Below are 15,538 nucleotides of genomic sequence, written 5' to 3' on the forward strand. Positions count from 1 at the left end.
TGACCGTGATGGTCGATGCGGACATGTTGATTGATATACCGTGAGCCGCTGTTGTGAAACCTACTGTTGTTTCCATTTCATTGTTCGTTTTCAACTCAGGTTCCTTTTGGCTTGCAAGAATCAATTTTGATCAGAATCGAATTTATTTATCATGCCATACCACCACAGACTTCCCGAGGACTTCGAGGCCGACGTTATCGTCGCTGGAGGCGGCCTCGCCGGTTGTGTTGTTGCTGGGCGACTTGCCGAAGCAGACCGAAATCTGAAGGTCCTCGTGATTGAACAAGGACCAAACTCTTACGGCACGCCAGAGGTCGTCTACCCAGCTCTGTATCCTCGGAACTTGTTCCCGTCCAGCAAGCTCACTTTGTTCTGGAAGGGCAATGAGTCCAAAGAGCTGGCTGGACGAGGTCCAATCGTCCCATCTGGAGGAACCCTCGGTGGTGGCTCTGCCATCAACTGGCTGGTATACACACGTCCCAGCCGAAGCGACTTTGACTCGTGGAAGTCTGAGGGTTGGTCTGCGGACGACATGATGCCATTCTTGAAGAAGGTAACAAACCAAGCTAATGAGTATTCGTTCCAATGAGACCTACGCTGACTTGTCTCTCAGCTCGAGACTTACCACGGAAAAGGCGATATGGAACGACATGGCGACAGCGGACCCATCAATATCTCCAAGGGCACGTACACCTGCAAGAGGTCTGAAGACTCCTTCATAGAGTCGGCTGCGGCTCTCGGCTACGAAGAAGTGCAAGACCTCCAGAATCTGGACAACGTTGGTGTGGAGAGATACTACCGCTACGTCGGTCCAAACGGCAGGCGTCAAGACGCTGCTCATCGCTACATTCATAATAAGCTTCAGGGCGATGACTACCCCAACTTGCATGTCTTGACCGAGAAGCAAGTTCTCAAGGTCGTGTTCGAGGGTAAGAAAGCCGTTGGTGTAGTCTACCAGACCAACCCCCGGTACATGGCCAACCCTGAATTCTTGAACGTTGGATACACCTCTCCACGAACCGTCAAGGCTCGTCGTATGGTAGTCGTCAGCGCTGGTGCTAACGGTACTCCGGGCATCTTGGAGAGGTCTGGTGTAGGTGACTCGGAGGTCCTCAAGAAAGCTGGTGTCGAGGTCGTTGAAGACCTGCCAGGCGTTGGAAACGACTACCAGGATCATCACTTGTCACTGTGGGCATACCGAACCAACTTGAAGCCGAGAGAGTGCATCAATGGCTTCCAAGACGGACGCTTCAACATCGACGAGGCGATCAGGATGAATGACGAGCTACTTGGCACCAACGCCATGGATGGACGTAAGTGGACGAATACTCAGACCAGGCCGAAGCACAATAGCTGACAGAATGTGCTGGTAGAGGGCAAGTTCCGTCCGACGGAGGAAGAGGTCGATGCTCTCGGACCGGAGTTCAGGAAGGCCTGGGATAGGGTAGGTTCGATCGTTACCTTCGTATTCCTGCTCAGAGTGCACTGCACAACTTCCTCTGAGTGGCTGGGAGTGTGTACTTTGAGCAGGGCGTTGGAGGTATACAACACACCCAACCCGAGCAGATACTGATAAGTCTCATAGGACTTCAAGAATGTTCCCGATCGTCCATTGATGATCCTCGCCCTCTACAACTGGTCAGAACTCCCCGTCCATCTTCAAAACTCGCGCTAACACCTCCCAGCTACTACGGCGACCACTCCGTCCTCCCCGATGACGCCGAGTACGTCTCCCAAGCCAACTGGACCGGCTATCCATTCAGTCGCGGATTTATACATATCACCGGTCCCTCCATGGCCGACAAGCCCGACTTCGAAACCGGCTGGCTCAAAGACGAAGGCGACAACGACGTCAAGAAACATATCTGGGCCTACAAGCTGTCCCGCGAAATGTGGCGTCGCATGCCCATTTTCCGTGGAGAATTGGCCATCAACCACCCCAAGTTCCCGGAGGGCTCGAAAGCCGCTGTGGTCGAGAAGGCCGACGGGCCATTGTCCAAGAACAACGATGAGAGGATCCCGTATACGAAAGAAGACGATGCTGCGATTGAGCAGAAGGTTCGCGAGATCGTGTCGACGACTTGGCACTCGTTGGGAACGTGCAAGATGGCGCCGAGGGAGAAGAAGGGTGTGGTTGATCACACGCTTAGTGTGCATGGTCTGGAGAATTTGAAGTTGGCGGATTTGAGCATCCCGCCGGAAAACGTGGGTGCTAATACTGGTGGTACTGCGTTTGTGATTGGTGAGCGGGCGGCGGATCTGTTCATCAAGGAGTTGGGGATTTTGGAGAGGCAGGATTCGCCGGTGCAGGCTTGAGTTCGAGGAACGTCGAGTAAGAGTTACATTGATCGTGCCTTATGACAGCATCTTTTTGCAACTTGTTTCTTTGGACCATGTCACACTTTGTTGTCTCCTCCACACGTACCGACTGTCCAGTCGCCGCCTGCCATGCCCGTTCCATCGCCAGCCTTCGCCGTTCCGGCTCTCACAGCCGTCGAGGACGTCGCCTTGACATGGCTGAAGCTCGCTCGAAGTTTGTGCGCTGAAATCAAGCACCGCGACAAATCCGTCTCAGTTGCTCTTCCTTGGACCTTGATCTATCGTGGCTCTGCAAAAGTAGTCAGAACACCAGATCCACACGCACTGCGCTTCGTCGGGCGTTGATCCATCTCTTCACCATCTTCAGCTCTCGATCGCTTGGCGGTTTGCTGGGCGGGTTGCTCCTCGTAATCCATCAGTTCCTTTCTGATTGCCAAGAAGTCGTTGTTTGCTTCGGCATCGTTCGGCTCTGCCTTGATGGTCTGTTGCTCGCCACCGTCGACATGTGCCCCGACGGTGCTTTGCTTCTCGGTGCCATCTTCATCGACGGCGCCCAAGACCACACCAGGAGTTGGCGGCGTCGCGTAGGTGAGGCGCTCTTCGGCCGGTGCGTCGTCAACGAGCAATCTTGCTGGTAGGATGCGTCGATATGTGTGCTGCGCCGGGCGCGTGCGCTTGTCGAGGTGCTCTTGAGCTACTGCATTGTACTGCTCTACTGGGTGGTATTGCGGACCGTGATCCGGCGGCGCGTGATGGTCTTGCGGTCCATGATGATGTTGTCGTCCCGAATGATGCTGGAGCGGTGACCAGTACGCCGGTGGGTAGTACTGCGGCGGTGGATGGTACAGCGGCTCTGGATGATAAGCAATCATATGATGGAACTGCGGTGCTGGATACCACTGCTGTGGAAAGTATGGCGGCGGTGCTGAGTACGGATGTGGCATCGCGTGCTGTACGCCATGCATTGGCTGATCGGTCGGGAATGGCTGTGGGATGTTCAGCCACTGGCGAGCATTGCAGCAGTCGATACATCGGCAGGCCATCTCTGGCGGTTGAAATGCCATCGGTGGTAATGGCAGTTCAGTTGACGTTCGTGGTTGTGGATGTGTCGGACGGCTCTGGCCGAGCAAATTCTGACGCAAGAAGCTCACGGTGACTGTTGGCTGCGGCGGCGACAATAGTCTTTTGATCGACGACATGACCTTCGGACTTGGCATGCGTCTGTCGGATCCCGGCTACGGTCCTTGATGTTACTTTAGCTTGTCGTTTCGGGCAAGTTAGAAAAGCTTAAATCGAAGTGAAGTGAAGCGAAGGTCTCTCACCTGGCGTGGATCTGCAGTATACCGAGAGTGAGTAATAAGGTGCAAGATCGCTCGCTATTTTAAGGGTCATGGCCTTGTGTTGCATGTATACAATGTGCAGTCAAACAGAGATGATGGCCTTGGGATCAAACGGCCGAAACGACCTCTTTCGCTGCCACCAGGTCAAGTCCTTGTCATCGACACAAAGCTGGTTGCTCAGCAGCACAACGTCTCCTCGTCTCGAGCGGACGTTCCAATGCGTGTGTCCGAAGATCCAGGATACCTTGGAGCCGCGACCGACCAAGCCGGCTTGTCGTATGTCCTCGAGAGCATTGCTGCTGAAGCATTGACTGACAGCGTTGTTCTCATTCTTCGGATGCGTTACTAGATCGAACGTCGGCGCATAGTGAGTGACGATGGTAACACTCCGCTGAGGTTCGCTTCCTTTCAGGTGAAGAAGTGACTCTTTCAGCCATGCTAGGTCCTTCTGATGCTCGGCGTTGTGATTCTTCACAGTCCATTCAGCGATACGTGCAAAGTCGTTGGTAAGCTTCGTGTAGCCGTCCGCAATGTGTGAGTGTAGAGTACATCCGAGGATGGTATGATTGGTTCCAGGCACATCAAATCGTCCTCGACTCAGCAAGTAGAGTTTCCCGTGCAGTGAAGGTTCATTAACCAGTTTCTCGGCGGCTGTTAGACCGGCATCTCTCGAAGAGCCATAGAATTCATGGTTTCCGGGGACCAAAAGAACAGATTCGAACTGTCCAGGCTCGCAGAGCCTAGCGAGGAATTTGAGATATTGTTCGTAGTCACAGAAACGTCCGATGTCGCCGGCAAGGATCAGCGTCGGAGCAGCTTTCGTGACAGTGAAATCGTACTTGATGCGCTCGAGGTGCAAGTCGGACATGTACTGAACACGGGCCATGGTAGTGAGGTTTGGACGTGGATGAGACAGCGGTGAACGAGGTCGAGAGGTGAGTTGGCTTGGCCTGTGACTAAGCATGTGACATGCTCTGATACAATTTGCTTGAGTGACAGCGGTGAGATCGTGATCTCGTCCTCGTACCAGAAAGAACGTGAAGCCCCCTTGATCGAAGTGCGACGTATTGCGGGAGGGGAAGAAAGAGAAGTCCAGATTGCTCGACACCTTCGCCAGACACACTTTTCAGTCAGCTAGACAGCCTCCCCATTGGCAGTGCCAGTCGCAAAAGCGCACACTGTCAATCACCGCATTTGTAAACCGGCCTTATGCCGCACCTGAGCATCTGAGCCATAATCCAGAGCCCGCAGCAACAACTCTTCAAGCTCTTCTTCAACCTGCAGTAGCCGTTTGGGATGCCAAATCTCCCTCCAAAGCTTCGACTTCCCCTGTAGGAGGTCCTTCTCCTCCCATAAAGCTTCATACCGCTTGTACTCCTCCTCATCACGAAAACAAACGCCATACAACCTGCAAAGCGTGCTGTACTCCATATTGCAATCCTTTGCCTGCCGTTTGAACAACCACGGCCACATCCGCTCCCAAGGCCTTCCGATCGCCTGGTCCGACCAGTTGGAATCCACCAATACCCGAACAATGTGCTGATACTGCTCCAAAGGTCTGCTCCGTATGGCGTCTTTAGTGACAGCGAATTGAGAGCAACATGGTCCAGCCAAAATCTCCGGCATCGGGTCATCTGGAAAGTTGTCATGGAATGCCCGACCCATCAAGAAGGCCTCTCCGGTGGGATTGTCTCGTAGAGTGGCGCTGGTACTGAACCCATTCGGACAGTCGTGCTCTCGGCTGCCTCCCCATGTCGTCCGCAAATTCACGTATCCTCTCTGCATAACCTGCTCGAAGTCGAGCTGCGCAAGCGCAGACGTCAATGACTTCAAAAGTGCAGCGTCCATGTGCCACGACACGTCTTCGGCATGGACAAAAATGTTAATGTCCGCGAGCTCGTCGTAGAAATCTTGGAGGTACGTGAAGTACATGAGCGCTTCTCGTCCTTTGGCCGCCGGCGGATGATATCGAGCATTTTCATCATCGCTAATGTATCGAATGATGTTGAGGTTTGGGATGAGCTGTTGCTCCTGTAATCGGTCGGTCCAAGAAGTGTTGTCCGCTTTTACGCTGGCGACAATCAGATTTGTTGTATAGTTGCCGGTGGTTGCGTGTTGTGGCGTCAAACGAGAGATATCCAGAAGTGCCGGGATGGGCCTCGATTCCTCAGAGCTACGTATTATCGCAGGCAGAAGGATGAAGAGCGCGAAGTACACCGCACATATCGCTCCAAGAGTTTGAAGCCACGGGGCTCTGTGGCGGCTATACCATGGCATAATTCAGGTGGATCCGATGTTGATGCATGGTGGTGACGACCTAGCATCTCAGAAAGACAGCATTGAAAGGAGCGCTCCTGTATGCAAGGAGACGCCCAGGTGTTTGAGGTCAACGCCGAAACGTCATCGTGAAAAGTGCCGAAGATGAAGCGAAACATCCCTGCCAATTGTCGATATTTGTGACCATTCACAACAGTGTGAATTCCCGTCCGTGATCCATTCTCGACAACGACAGATGTCTGAGAGAGTAAATCCTTCGAAAGTCTAATCGAAATCGCGGCGTTGCCTCATCAAGCCATTTCATCCATCTTCTAAAGCTCTAGAATCCACCAATATCGTCGGCTCCCATCCTCCTCCCTCGAGACTCGCCCGTCGCAGTATCTCTGCTCTAGCGACGCCATTGATACAGCAAAGTTCGACCTCTCGATCATCTTCAACGCTCTCTCCTCGCACGACAGCCGGAGGCTCGGTCATCTTTGCCGCACGCTGAACCTTTTCCGCGGTGTCCAATGGCCCAGAAAGCTCAACTAAGTAATAGACGCAATCATTCGATGCATTGCCAGATGAAGACGTGGTTGGCAGGACGGCCTTCCTCTTCTGCAAATCCAATTCGTATTCGTAAGCTTCCCGGTCATAGCCTTGCGCCTCCATCTCCGCTCGTATGGCCTCCCAATGATCATCCGAAATTCTCGTCCGGGTCAAGTTGCTGCGGTGGGTCATGATTGTTTCGATGACATCGTCCTCGGGGATCAGAAATAGTTTACGCCATCGCGCTGCAGTGTTCCTGATAGGTTCCGGTTTGGAGACACCATCTCGAGGTGGAGGGTTGAAAGCATTCCCTGCCAGTGCTTCCAGTTCCTGTTGTAGAGAGTAGTCGTCCATCTGAGGCGAGACGTCGAGTTGTATTGGTTCTTGTAGAGTCGGAGGTTGTTCACGGATGGATTTGGCGTTGACCACTAATCTCAGATCAAGCTAGCGGCTTTGCACCTGCCTCTTTGGGCTGTGTCGCTTGCTCGCTTCATCTTGCAGAGTGCACCATACGAGAACTTGTCATGATATGGTCTGTTGGGCTTCTGTTTGACTCTGTTTCATTATCTCTTGGGCATCACACAAAGTCCTGCCATGTGCTATTACGATTGTCTAGCTTTTGCCATGAACGACAGACAACATTCCGACCATTCATACCTTTCCCTTTCTACCCCTTCCACACTCCCTCTTATGCACCGGCTCATTCGGCCACGTCCAACCCCTGACTCTCTTCGAACCCCTCTTGTCACTCAAATTGACCTTGGGCATCCACTCATCCCTCTCCAAGTGGAACTTCCTCGTACCCGCCGTGGGTCCACCCACATCCGCCCGCCAATGGAATTGACCCGGGAATGGCTGCTCCTTCGCCAGCATATGCAGGTACCATAGCGCTAGCCCGGCAGTCATCTTTGGCTGCTCGCCCTCGCCTGTCCCATGCGCTGAGATCTGGATCGGAGTGGAGACTTCGAGGAAGCCGAAGAGAGGCACGTTGTCTTCTGTTGGAGGACCTCCCATGCGCACACAAACGAGCTCGATTTCCGTCATCAGGAATCCATACCGTGTACCGTGCTCGCGCATGAAGCGGTGGAGATGGGCGAGGTGTTCGAGGTACTTGACCTTGTCGATGGGCGAACCGTGTCGGTAGCCAGAGTTCCACTGGTCGTAGGATTTGACGATGCCAACCACTCTGCCACGACCGTCGCCGTAGATGGTCTTTTCTCCATCGGATTGGTAATTCGCCACGAATTCGGGTTGTTGACGGGCACCAGGCTGAGATCGCAGGGTGCGCATCGCAATGTGCTTGTCGCCCTGAGCGAGCTTAAGAGCGGCGTTGACCTTAACAGCGTGGTGGCTCGCGCAAATCTCGGCAAGCTGGGCAGGTGTTTCGGGAGAGGTATTGACTTTCGATGGGACCGGGAGGGAAGAAGCAGAGACGTCGACTTGTAAGAGGTCAAGTAAACCTGGGATCGTGGATATTGTGTTGATGTTGAAGTCGGTCCAGGAACGGAGGTTGCGAATATCGAACCAGAAATGGCTATTCTGGAGCTTGGAGGTGTCGTTGATGCGCTGGATCAAAGACGGAGTAGGGTTGGGTGCTGTGAGGTAGTCCAGAACAGTAGTGGTAGCAAGGTCGGCTGGGTTGGAGTATTGAGCCTCGCTAGGTGTTTCAACTTCAACAGAAAGACGTGAAGGAACTGCGGGAGGACTGGCAGTACGACGATTGACTGGATACGATTGCACATGCCCATCTGGCAAGGGTATCGGAGCAAGGTGGTTCAACGCACTAGGAGTTCGAGAATGGGAAATGCTCCGGCCCACGGGCTGTGGTGTAGGACTTTGCCGGTATGTTGGGTATCCGTAACGGCTCAGCATGGACATGTCGATGTTGGAGGACGAGCTATTGCGGGTGTGTGTGGGAACATTCGACGCTGAGACCGACCTCAAATTGCCGATCGATGGTCGTAGAGAGGAAGAGTCCATCCGGAAGTGATCGTACGAAGATGGCGCACGCGTCGGTGCAGATACAATTCGACCACGTTGATGAGGGCTGATTGATCGACGGACAATTTGCTGCGCGTCGATCACTGGTCCAAACTGCATCGAAAATGCGTTGCCTGGAAGCGAGGCTGTCCGACAGTGGCCATTTAAAGCGGGTAGAGCAGCGGGCTCCATGTATTGGTCCTGGGCACGAGGCTTCGGCAGGAGTCGAGAACCACTTTCACGAATTCTGTAGGGTGATCTCGGTGGTGTGGTATCGTTGGTCATGACCGTTTCTGGCGACCAACCTTGACCAAGGTATGATGAGTTCGTGCTGGCGCTACCTCCGGGGCATCGCTCCAGCGAAAAATCGAAGTCCTCGACCTCGGAGGGAGGCGTGACGTGTCGGAAGTCCATTATGTATAGTTTGGAAGCTACCAGAGCCGTGTTGAGTCGAGATGTCGGAGAAGGAGATATTAGACAATAGTGTTGTAGATTGCAACGGGAGGCCAGCTCCAAACGAATGTTTTCAAAGAAAGGCAGCGCAAGACAGAACAAGAAAAGTAAGAAGACTCGTTGATCTCGTAACGAACCCACACAACACAATCGCAACAGCTGGTATGATGGAAAGAAGCAAGTCCCATGCGGCACAGGCGACGAGGCTTCCCTATAAGCACGGCCACTCAGGCCCAGAAGACGACTGGGCCCACATGCCCATGGCCAAAAGGACAAGCACGACATGCAATAGCGTCATCAGACCTAGAAGCCTGAAACAGAAGCGTAGCCATGAATCCTAGAAGATCCGTGCTCCTCGCCTTACCGGACAGAAAATCGCCGTACGACCCTTTGGAGCCATGCCTTCGATCCACCCAGCACGACAAGAACCGGATCGAGGTCGCTAAAACAGGCAGGAGCGGAGACCTCGGAGCGGTCAATGTTTCACGAGATTGTGGTTGTACTCCGGGCGGGTTCGCAAACCTGGGTCGATATATGAGTTGACGAGAATGAGTGGTTGAGGCTAAGTTTAGTTGCGAGCGAAAGGTCGTCCTGGGCGGTTAGCAAGATGAAACGTGAGATGCAAGCTGCCGTGGGAGCGTCGGATCGGGTATGCGGCGCTACGGTACGATGGATTTAGGAATCCAATGGATGTCGGCAGGATATGCGGGCGCGTAGAGGTGATGTTGAAGAAGAGAAGCGGAAGAAGGCGGGGCGAAGAGGTGGAGCAGGCGCGTACAAGGTTGTATCTGTATCTTTAGCGCGATCGAAAGTCTTGGTGCTGTCCGGGATCTTGATTGGTTGTTCGTCGGCTTTTGCTTCTGCGCGCTTTCGACTCCTCTCTCCGACGATCAAACATCTGCTTTGCATCTGGTCGACGTTTCAGATGCTGCATCTCTCCGAGTGACTCATATTCTCTCTTCGACAGCAAGGACGTCGTACACGTTGTACGGCCGAGCAGCATGGCGACGATGATGGAAGGCGCCTTTCCACGCGGGACTCGACCGACTCAGTCCTCAGTCTCAGATGCGAGTTCACGGCTGATCTCAAAAGCCAGCCGATTTTATGGCCAAGGCGGAGACTCGGGAGCAGCTCTGAGCGCTGGGCTTTGCAGAAGATCAAAGATATGCTTGGACGACGGTGAGTCGGTGTGAGCTCGTATCACATAAATACCTCCGCTCGACTGCATTGCGCGATTGCACCTCAGCGGCGTGGTGTGTGCATCTCGAGCAGGAGAACTGGCATTGCGCTGTACTTCTACGACCTTCAGAAGTTTGCACGACTACTGCAGGACAGCTGCCGAGATCTTGCAGCGTTGTCACCACGCGCATCTCGCCCAGGCCGCTGACGGACTTTGCGAGGCAAGCTGCTATGGACGCTGCGTGGTTACCTCAGGTGGCATGCCGATAACCATCTTCGTCGAATTGGATCCTCCGCTCTCACCCCATCGAAGAGCGTGAAAGGTGCAAGTGTTGCATAAACAGTATTGCACAAAATCCTGCCTTACTCACAGTGCACAATCCTGAAGGAGCAAGCCACATATGCTTTGAAATACAGATGCAGCGAGCAGACATGATATAGGACCGACATCGGTCACTGCGACGTCTCTTCCAACAGACCGACGTCGTGTCATATCGGATCCCGGTTGCAACACTCGCTCTTTGCGGAAGAACAGATCATCTGTAACGATGGGTCTTTTCGACACGCTCCCACGTCCGACCAAGACTTACCATTCCAAGACCTACGACCGCATCTCGCCGTCCGCTAGCCAGTTTGATGGCAATGGCAAGACAGTTCTGATTACCGGCGGCTCTGAAGGTATCGGCTTCAGCATCGCTAAATCTTTCGCAGAAGCAGGTGTAGCGAAGATCATTATCGTCTCTCGCTCAGCTGGACCTCAAGCAGACGCTTCGAAGGCAATCAGAGCCGACTTTCCGACTACAGAAGTGCAGACCATCGCGATGTCTATCACAGATCTTCAACGCGTGACCGAGGTCATGCGCAGCACAAACGCCATCGACGTTCTCGTGCTGAATGCGGTCGTTGTTCCTCAGCACGATCCCGGCGGCGCTGAACTTGAGCAAGAGGCTATCTACGAGAAAACCTTCTTCGGCAACGTGATTGCACCCTTGCACATGATCAAGCAATACATTGAACAACCATCGCCGAAAACCAAGACCATCATCAACATTTCTGCTGCTTCCGCACACATGGACTTGCCGAGTGTCGCGAAATACGGACCTTTCAAGGCTGCATTCGCGACTCTTTGCCAGCAGTTGGCTACTAAGCACAACCCCGAGAATGGCGTGTACATTTTCAGTATCCAGCCTGGAGTGTTCTATACGAGCAGCGCAAAGCGAGCCGGCACTTCCGAGACCGCATTCGAGTGGGATGGTAAGTAGGCCTCGACGACCACCTGTCCAACACTACATGATCTTCCACTCACTCTTCCGGAATCACAGATATCCGCCTCCCTGGCAACTTTGTAGTATGGCTGTCAGGATCTGAGGGTGCCTTCTTGCATGGCAGATTCTTGTGGGCGAACTGGGACGTCGATGAGCTGATTGAACTGAAGGACAAGGTTGCAAAGGACCCTACGTTCTTGAAACTGGGCCTACTAATGTAGAGCATCCAGATTATTCAGCAAGTCGTCAGGACGGCTGTGCTGTCCCTCGATGCAGCGGTCAACGCAAGAGCTCTTCAATCACAACAAGCTGCGAGTAGTATATGGGTCTTCTGCAGCTGTCCCACGTCGAACTGCCAGTTTCTTTCATCCAACCCCCGAGTCTCTCCGAAAGCATCCAATCGTCACGCGATCATTCGTCCTGGTCTGTGAAAGTACTCTCTAGTTGCCGAGCGGCAACCCGAAGGTTCTGTCCCACATACGCTCCATTGCTATTTCCGGCAGTTCGACTAGGGCCGAAGCCGATCCGCACACAATGACTGCTGCTTTCGTTGAATAGGCGCCCACTGACCTGAAGTCTCGGGCCTAGGCTCCGCTCCACAGCGTGCAGCCACGGCGCTAAAGTCCCAAGGACTTCACTTTTTTCTGTTGCACAGACCACGGGAGATGTACTTGGATCCGAGCGGTAAAGAAACATTGAACAAATGAACGTGGTGTGTCCACATGGGCGGCAAAACGAGGCCAGTCTGTCCCGATGGCCAAGGTAGGAGTCGTGGTTACATCGCCCCGAATTCGGATCCGATCAGGCTTTGAAATCTGTCGTTGAAGGGTCTGTACGTTTGGCCAACATAGTTGTACTGGTAGTGCTGACTTGCCTCTAAAGGTACATGTCCTGCTAACTTACCATTACGTGACCCGCTAATGGACCTTTACAAGTCCTGCTAGCTTACGTGCACACTGAGAAGACGATACTCTGCTATGTCCTGTCTACACGTCCATACCACTTCTTCGTACTCAAAAGTCGAGCCCGGCCCTCTACTTGACGCCATAATCTTCATAGAATTGCCAAAGGTTGTCAAATGAAGCCTTCCAAGTTCCGAAGCAGAAGGTACATCCAACTCTTATCCCAACTCAATCGCCCAGACCCAGCCATCAACATCACTCTCAAACATCAGCTTCGCCTTCCAGACCCTTCAGAAATCATCCCACTCAGACTTCGGTCCAAAGCTAAACAAACATTCGACTCGAAGGAATGCGGTGTCGGGCACCGGCAAGCACATAACGAAGCGCCGAGATGTGAGCAGCCAATCAAAGGCCACTGAACCTTAATTGAGGAACGTTTGCAGGGACGTGGGGGCCAGATGGTTCGCGATGGTTTGCGATATTTTGTCATACACCGCACCAGCACCGCATGGCGAATTGGCGGTGTAGCTCGTTGACGACGGCTCCCGAGGCCGTATTCACCGGGTCAATCGATTGACGGTAGAGTTAGAGCATACAAGCGGGATAGAGTTGAACTCAGTTGACAGATGTAGTATGCATATGCACGTCGTAGTCTCATACTTTCGTTGATCATAAGTTGAACATATCGTTCGCACGGTGGCTGGGTCAAATCGCTGCGTGAAGACCTTGCTCGCTGAGGCCGAATACAATTATCCAAGTCCTTCGATTTTAAGTGCCATCTCACACAATCTCCAGCTCATCATCATCCTCGTCTACGAGCATTTCGGCCCCAGGCAGACTCTCCCTCCCCGGCTCGCGGATGCCTTTGAACGGGACCTGCAATCTCGCCCTCTTCTTCACAGGACTCCGACTTCTCGCGCTGCGAAGACTGCTTTCCTGCGATCTTGGACGAATCTCTCCACTCTTCGCGGCAGTCAATTTCGTCTGGCCTTGCTCAGTCTCAGCACTGGCAGCGGCAGAGGGCTGCAGAAGACCCCATTTCTTCGCTCCACCCCAGCCCATCGGCGTGTCGTTCTTCGTGCCGTGCTTCGCGTGCGCCAGCGGTCCTAGTCCGAAATGAGACTTGCGATTCTTCGGAGGAGATAAATGCAAATTGTCCGGTTTGCGGCTCAGTAAGCCGAGCTCTGCCGCCGAAGGCTTGGTGAAGAGTTCCTTCCGTGCTGCTTCCGCCGCCGCTTCAGTCGGTCTTGAACTTGATGACTTCGTCGTCGTGACGGTGGACGTCATGGAGTATTGCGTTGCGCGGAGGTACTCAGCTCCGACGCCATTGCCCAAGTCGCCGAGTTGCTTCGCCAAGTCTCGTTCCTTCTGAGCGTTGGCGATGCGTTTCCGACTCGCTTCCTCTTGCGTCATGTTGTGCAAAGCGTCAGTATTGTCGGCGTCAAGCAGGGTGGCCGCGCTTCGTCCTCCACGCACACCTGGCACAGAGTAAAGCGTGCCGTATTCACGATCATATTTGCCCGGGCCGGGGTTTTTGCTCTTGTTCTGACGTGCAACGCGACTTTTCGTGCGATCGTCTTTGTTGCCGTCGGGATCTCGGAACATTGTATTGACCTCCATGCGATGCTTGCGGGCTTTGTCGATTTGCAGACTGATGTGGAATTCACAAGCTTCTGTCTTGCGCTTGTCAACCCAATCGCCGCAGGGTTGGCCATCCTTCTTCATGCTGATGCAGTAGCCAAGATCACGGGCAAGACCGATCTCCATCACCGCGTCCTCAGAGCTGCCGAGCTTGAGAGAAAATCGGCCGGAGTGTTGATTGCCTTTTGGTGGCATAATGGCAGGGTTCAGAATGGCGAGTAGTGTGCCTGGAGTGAGCTTCCAGAATTGATTGAAAGCAGTACCGAAGAGGAAGCAGTCAACCTCCCATTTGAGGTCACAAAGTTTGAGAACCATGAACTTGTTGCGTGGGGCGTCGAGATTGTCTTTGGCGTGGGAGTCGTTGGTGCGGTGAGTTTGTGCATGATCGAAAGGTGTCGATTTCGAGGCGAGAACGGCAAAGACAACGTAATCTGATTCGCAATCAGGTGGTTCGTATTCAGGAGATTTGACTTCTTTCAGAAGGCGAGGCAGTGTATAAATCTCCTTCCCTTCCATCTCTCGAGCAATGACAGGATGCTGTATGAGTCGCTTTTTGAGGTGGATCTTTGAGAACGGGTCATAGCCAGAATCGGGATCCGTATTTGCTCGGGAAATGTCAGGTAATGATGCATCGATTTCGTCCATTGCGTGCCCAGTAGCAACTCTAGCATGAGAACCATTGCTCTCGTATTCTTGAGGCACATCGTTTGCATAAGACTTGCGACTTGTCGTTGAGTGATGAGGATTTGTACTCTTCTTCACATGGTCGACGCCAGGCGTCCTTCCCGCGGACGAAGGTCGCTTGGCTGCTTCAGTCGTGGCTCTCGATGACCTCGCGGGAGTCCGCTCGTGTTGGTAGTCCTGCAATGAAGACCCAGCTCTCCCCAGATCGAACCCTGAATTTCGTAATCTCTGCAGGCGTTCCTGTTTCGCTTGCTTCTCCTCCTCCTTGTCCTTCTGAAGGGCCAGCCTTTCGTTGAAGCTCAGCGGTCGAGGTTGTGAAGGCGCTGGGGCAGCAGACTTCATGGAGCTCGACCGCTTGATCACATGCCCATCGCGCGCACGCTTAAGGGAGATATCCTCAGCTCGAGGTATCGCTGTCAGGCCCAGCTTTCGTCTTGCAGGAGACATTTGCTCTTCGGGAGGCCGGAGTGTCCTCACAGGTGATGTAGGAACCTCAACCTCAGGTTCGTGTCGCGGCCGTGTCATAGACTCCGTTGCGAGTTTGCGAGGAGAAGATGCTCGCACATTACTTGCAACGGTATCCCTCCTGGTATCGTCCTCTGCGTCCCGCTTACTCTTCAATTTCTTCAACTTGAGCTTCGCCTGGATGGCCCGTAGTTGCAATTGTAGCGTCTCCTCATCCTCTTCAGCATCATCATCATCCTCCTCCTCATCGTCCATTGCCATGCGTCGCAATGCCTCCGAACTCCGTACGGATTTTCTGATCGGGCTCGGCGATGGTGACCTCTCTGCGGCCGCGCGACTCTGGTGATCCTGCCATTTTCTTCTTCCGCTCGGCGACGACATCAATGCCTGGAAAGGTGATCGAGGAGGCCATTCTGACAGGTTCTTGGAAGGAGACTGCTTTGCCCGGGGAGACTCGCGAACGACCACCATTGCGGGTGAGGTATGAATGTTTTCTCGTTATTAC

At 53.5% G+C, this 15,538-nt stretch overlaps 6 protein-coding genes across 6 annotated transcripts; 3 read left to right on the forward strand and 3 right to left on the reverse strand.

Annotated features, from left to right (window-relative positions):
• Positions 1 to 111: 111 nt before the first annotated feature.
• Positions 112 to 2,316, forward strand: MYCGRDRAFT_67933 (uncharacterized protein; the record flags this gene model as incomplete). The annotated part of the gene is made up of 5 exons (XM_003854750.1): positions 112 to 553; positions 614 to 1,313; positions 1,374 to 1,444; positions 1,586 to 1,638; positions 1,686 to 2,316. 5 exons carry the CDS (start codon positions 152 to 154, stop codon positions 2,314 to 2,316), a joined length of 1,857 nt encoding a protein of 618 aa, XP_003854798.1.
• Positions 2,317 to 2,968: 652 nt separating this feature from the next.
• Positions 2,969 to 3,475, forward strand: MYCGRDRAFT_90487 (uncharacterized protein; the record flags this gene model as incomplete). Its single annotated transcript, XM_003854751.1, has 1 exon — positions 2,969 to 3,475. One exon carries the CDS (start codon positions 2,969 to 2,971, stop codon positions 3,473 to 3,475), a length of 507 nt encoding a protein of 168 aa, XP_003854799.1.
• Positions 3,476 to 3,741: 266 nt separating this feature from the next.
• Positions 3,742 to 5,936, reverse strand: MYCGRDRAFT_35889 (uncharacterized protein; the record flags this gene model as incomplete). Its single annotated transcript, XM_003855680.1, has 2 exons — positions 3,742 to 3,859; positions 5,035 to 5,936. 2 exons carry the CDS (start codon positions 5,934 to 5,936, stop codon positions 3,742 to 3,744), a joined length of 1,020 nt encoding a protein of 339 aa, XP_003855728.1.
• A 1,179-nt stretch (positions 5,937 to 7,115) lies between these two features.
• MYCGRDRAFT_67942 (uncharacterized protein) lies at positions 7,116 to 8,858 on the reverse strand (the record flags this gene model as incomplete). Its single annotated transcript, XM_003855679.1, has 1 exon — positions 7,116 to 8,858. One exon carries the CDS (start codon positions 8,856 to 8,858, stop codon positions 7,116 to 7,118), a length of 1,743 nt encoding a protein of 580 aa, XP_003855727.1.
• A 1,766-nt stretch (positions 8,859 to 10,624) lies between these two features.
• MYCGRDRAFT_37599 (uncharacterized protein) lies at positions 10,625 to 11,562 on the forward strand (the record flags this gene model as incomplete). The annotated part of the gene is made up of 2 exons (XM_003854752.1): positions 10,625 to 11,255; positions 11,399 to 11,562. The coding sequence occupies 2 exons, from the start codon at positions 10,625 to 10,627 to the stop codon at positions 11,560 to 11,562; spliced, it is 795 nt and encodes a 264-aa protein (XP_003854800.1).
• A 1,461-nt stretch (positions 11,563 to 13,023) lies between these two features.
• On the reverse strand, positions 13,024 to 15,504 carry MYCGRDRAFT_84459 (uncharacterized protein; the record flags this gene model as incomplete). Its single annotated transcript, XM_003855678.1, has 4 exons — positions 13,024 to 13,199; positions 13,251 to 13,721; positions 13,794 to 14,448; positions 14,647 to 15,504. The coding sequence occupies 4 exons, from the start codon at positions 15,502 to 15,504 to the stop codon at positions 13,024 to 13,026; spliced, it is 2,160 nt and encodes a 719-aa protein (XP_003855726.1).
• Between the last annotated feature and the right edge of the window lie 34 nt (positions 15,505 to 15,538).

Source organism: Zymoseptoria tritici, chromosome 2, assembly GCF_000219625.1.
Source record: "Zymoseptoria tritici IPO323 chromosome 2, whole genome shotgun sequence".
Taxonomy (NCBI): domain Eukaryota; kingdom Fungi; phylum Ascomycota; class Dothideomycetes; order Mycosphaerellales; family Mycosphaerellaceae; genus Zymoseptoria; species Zymoseptoria tritici.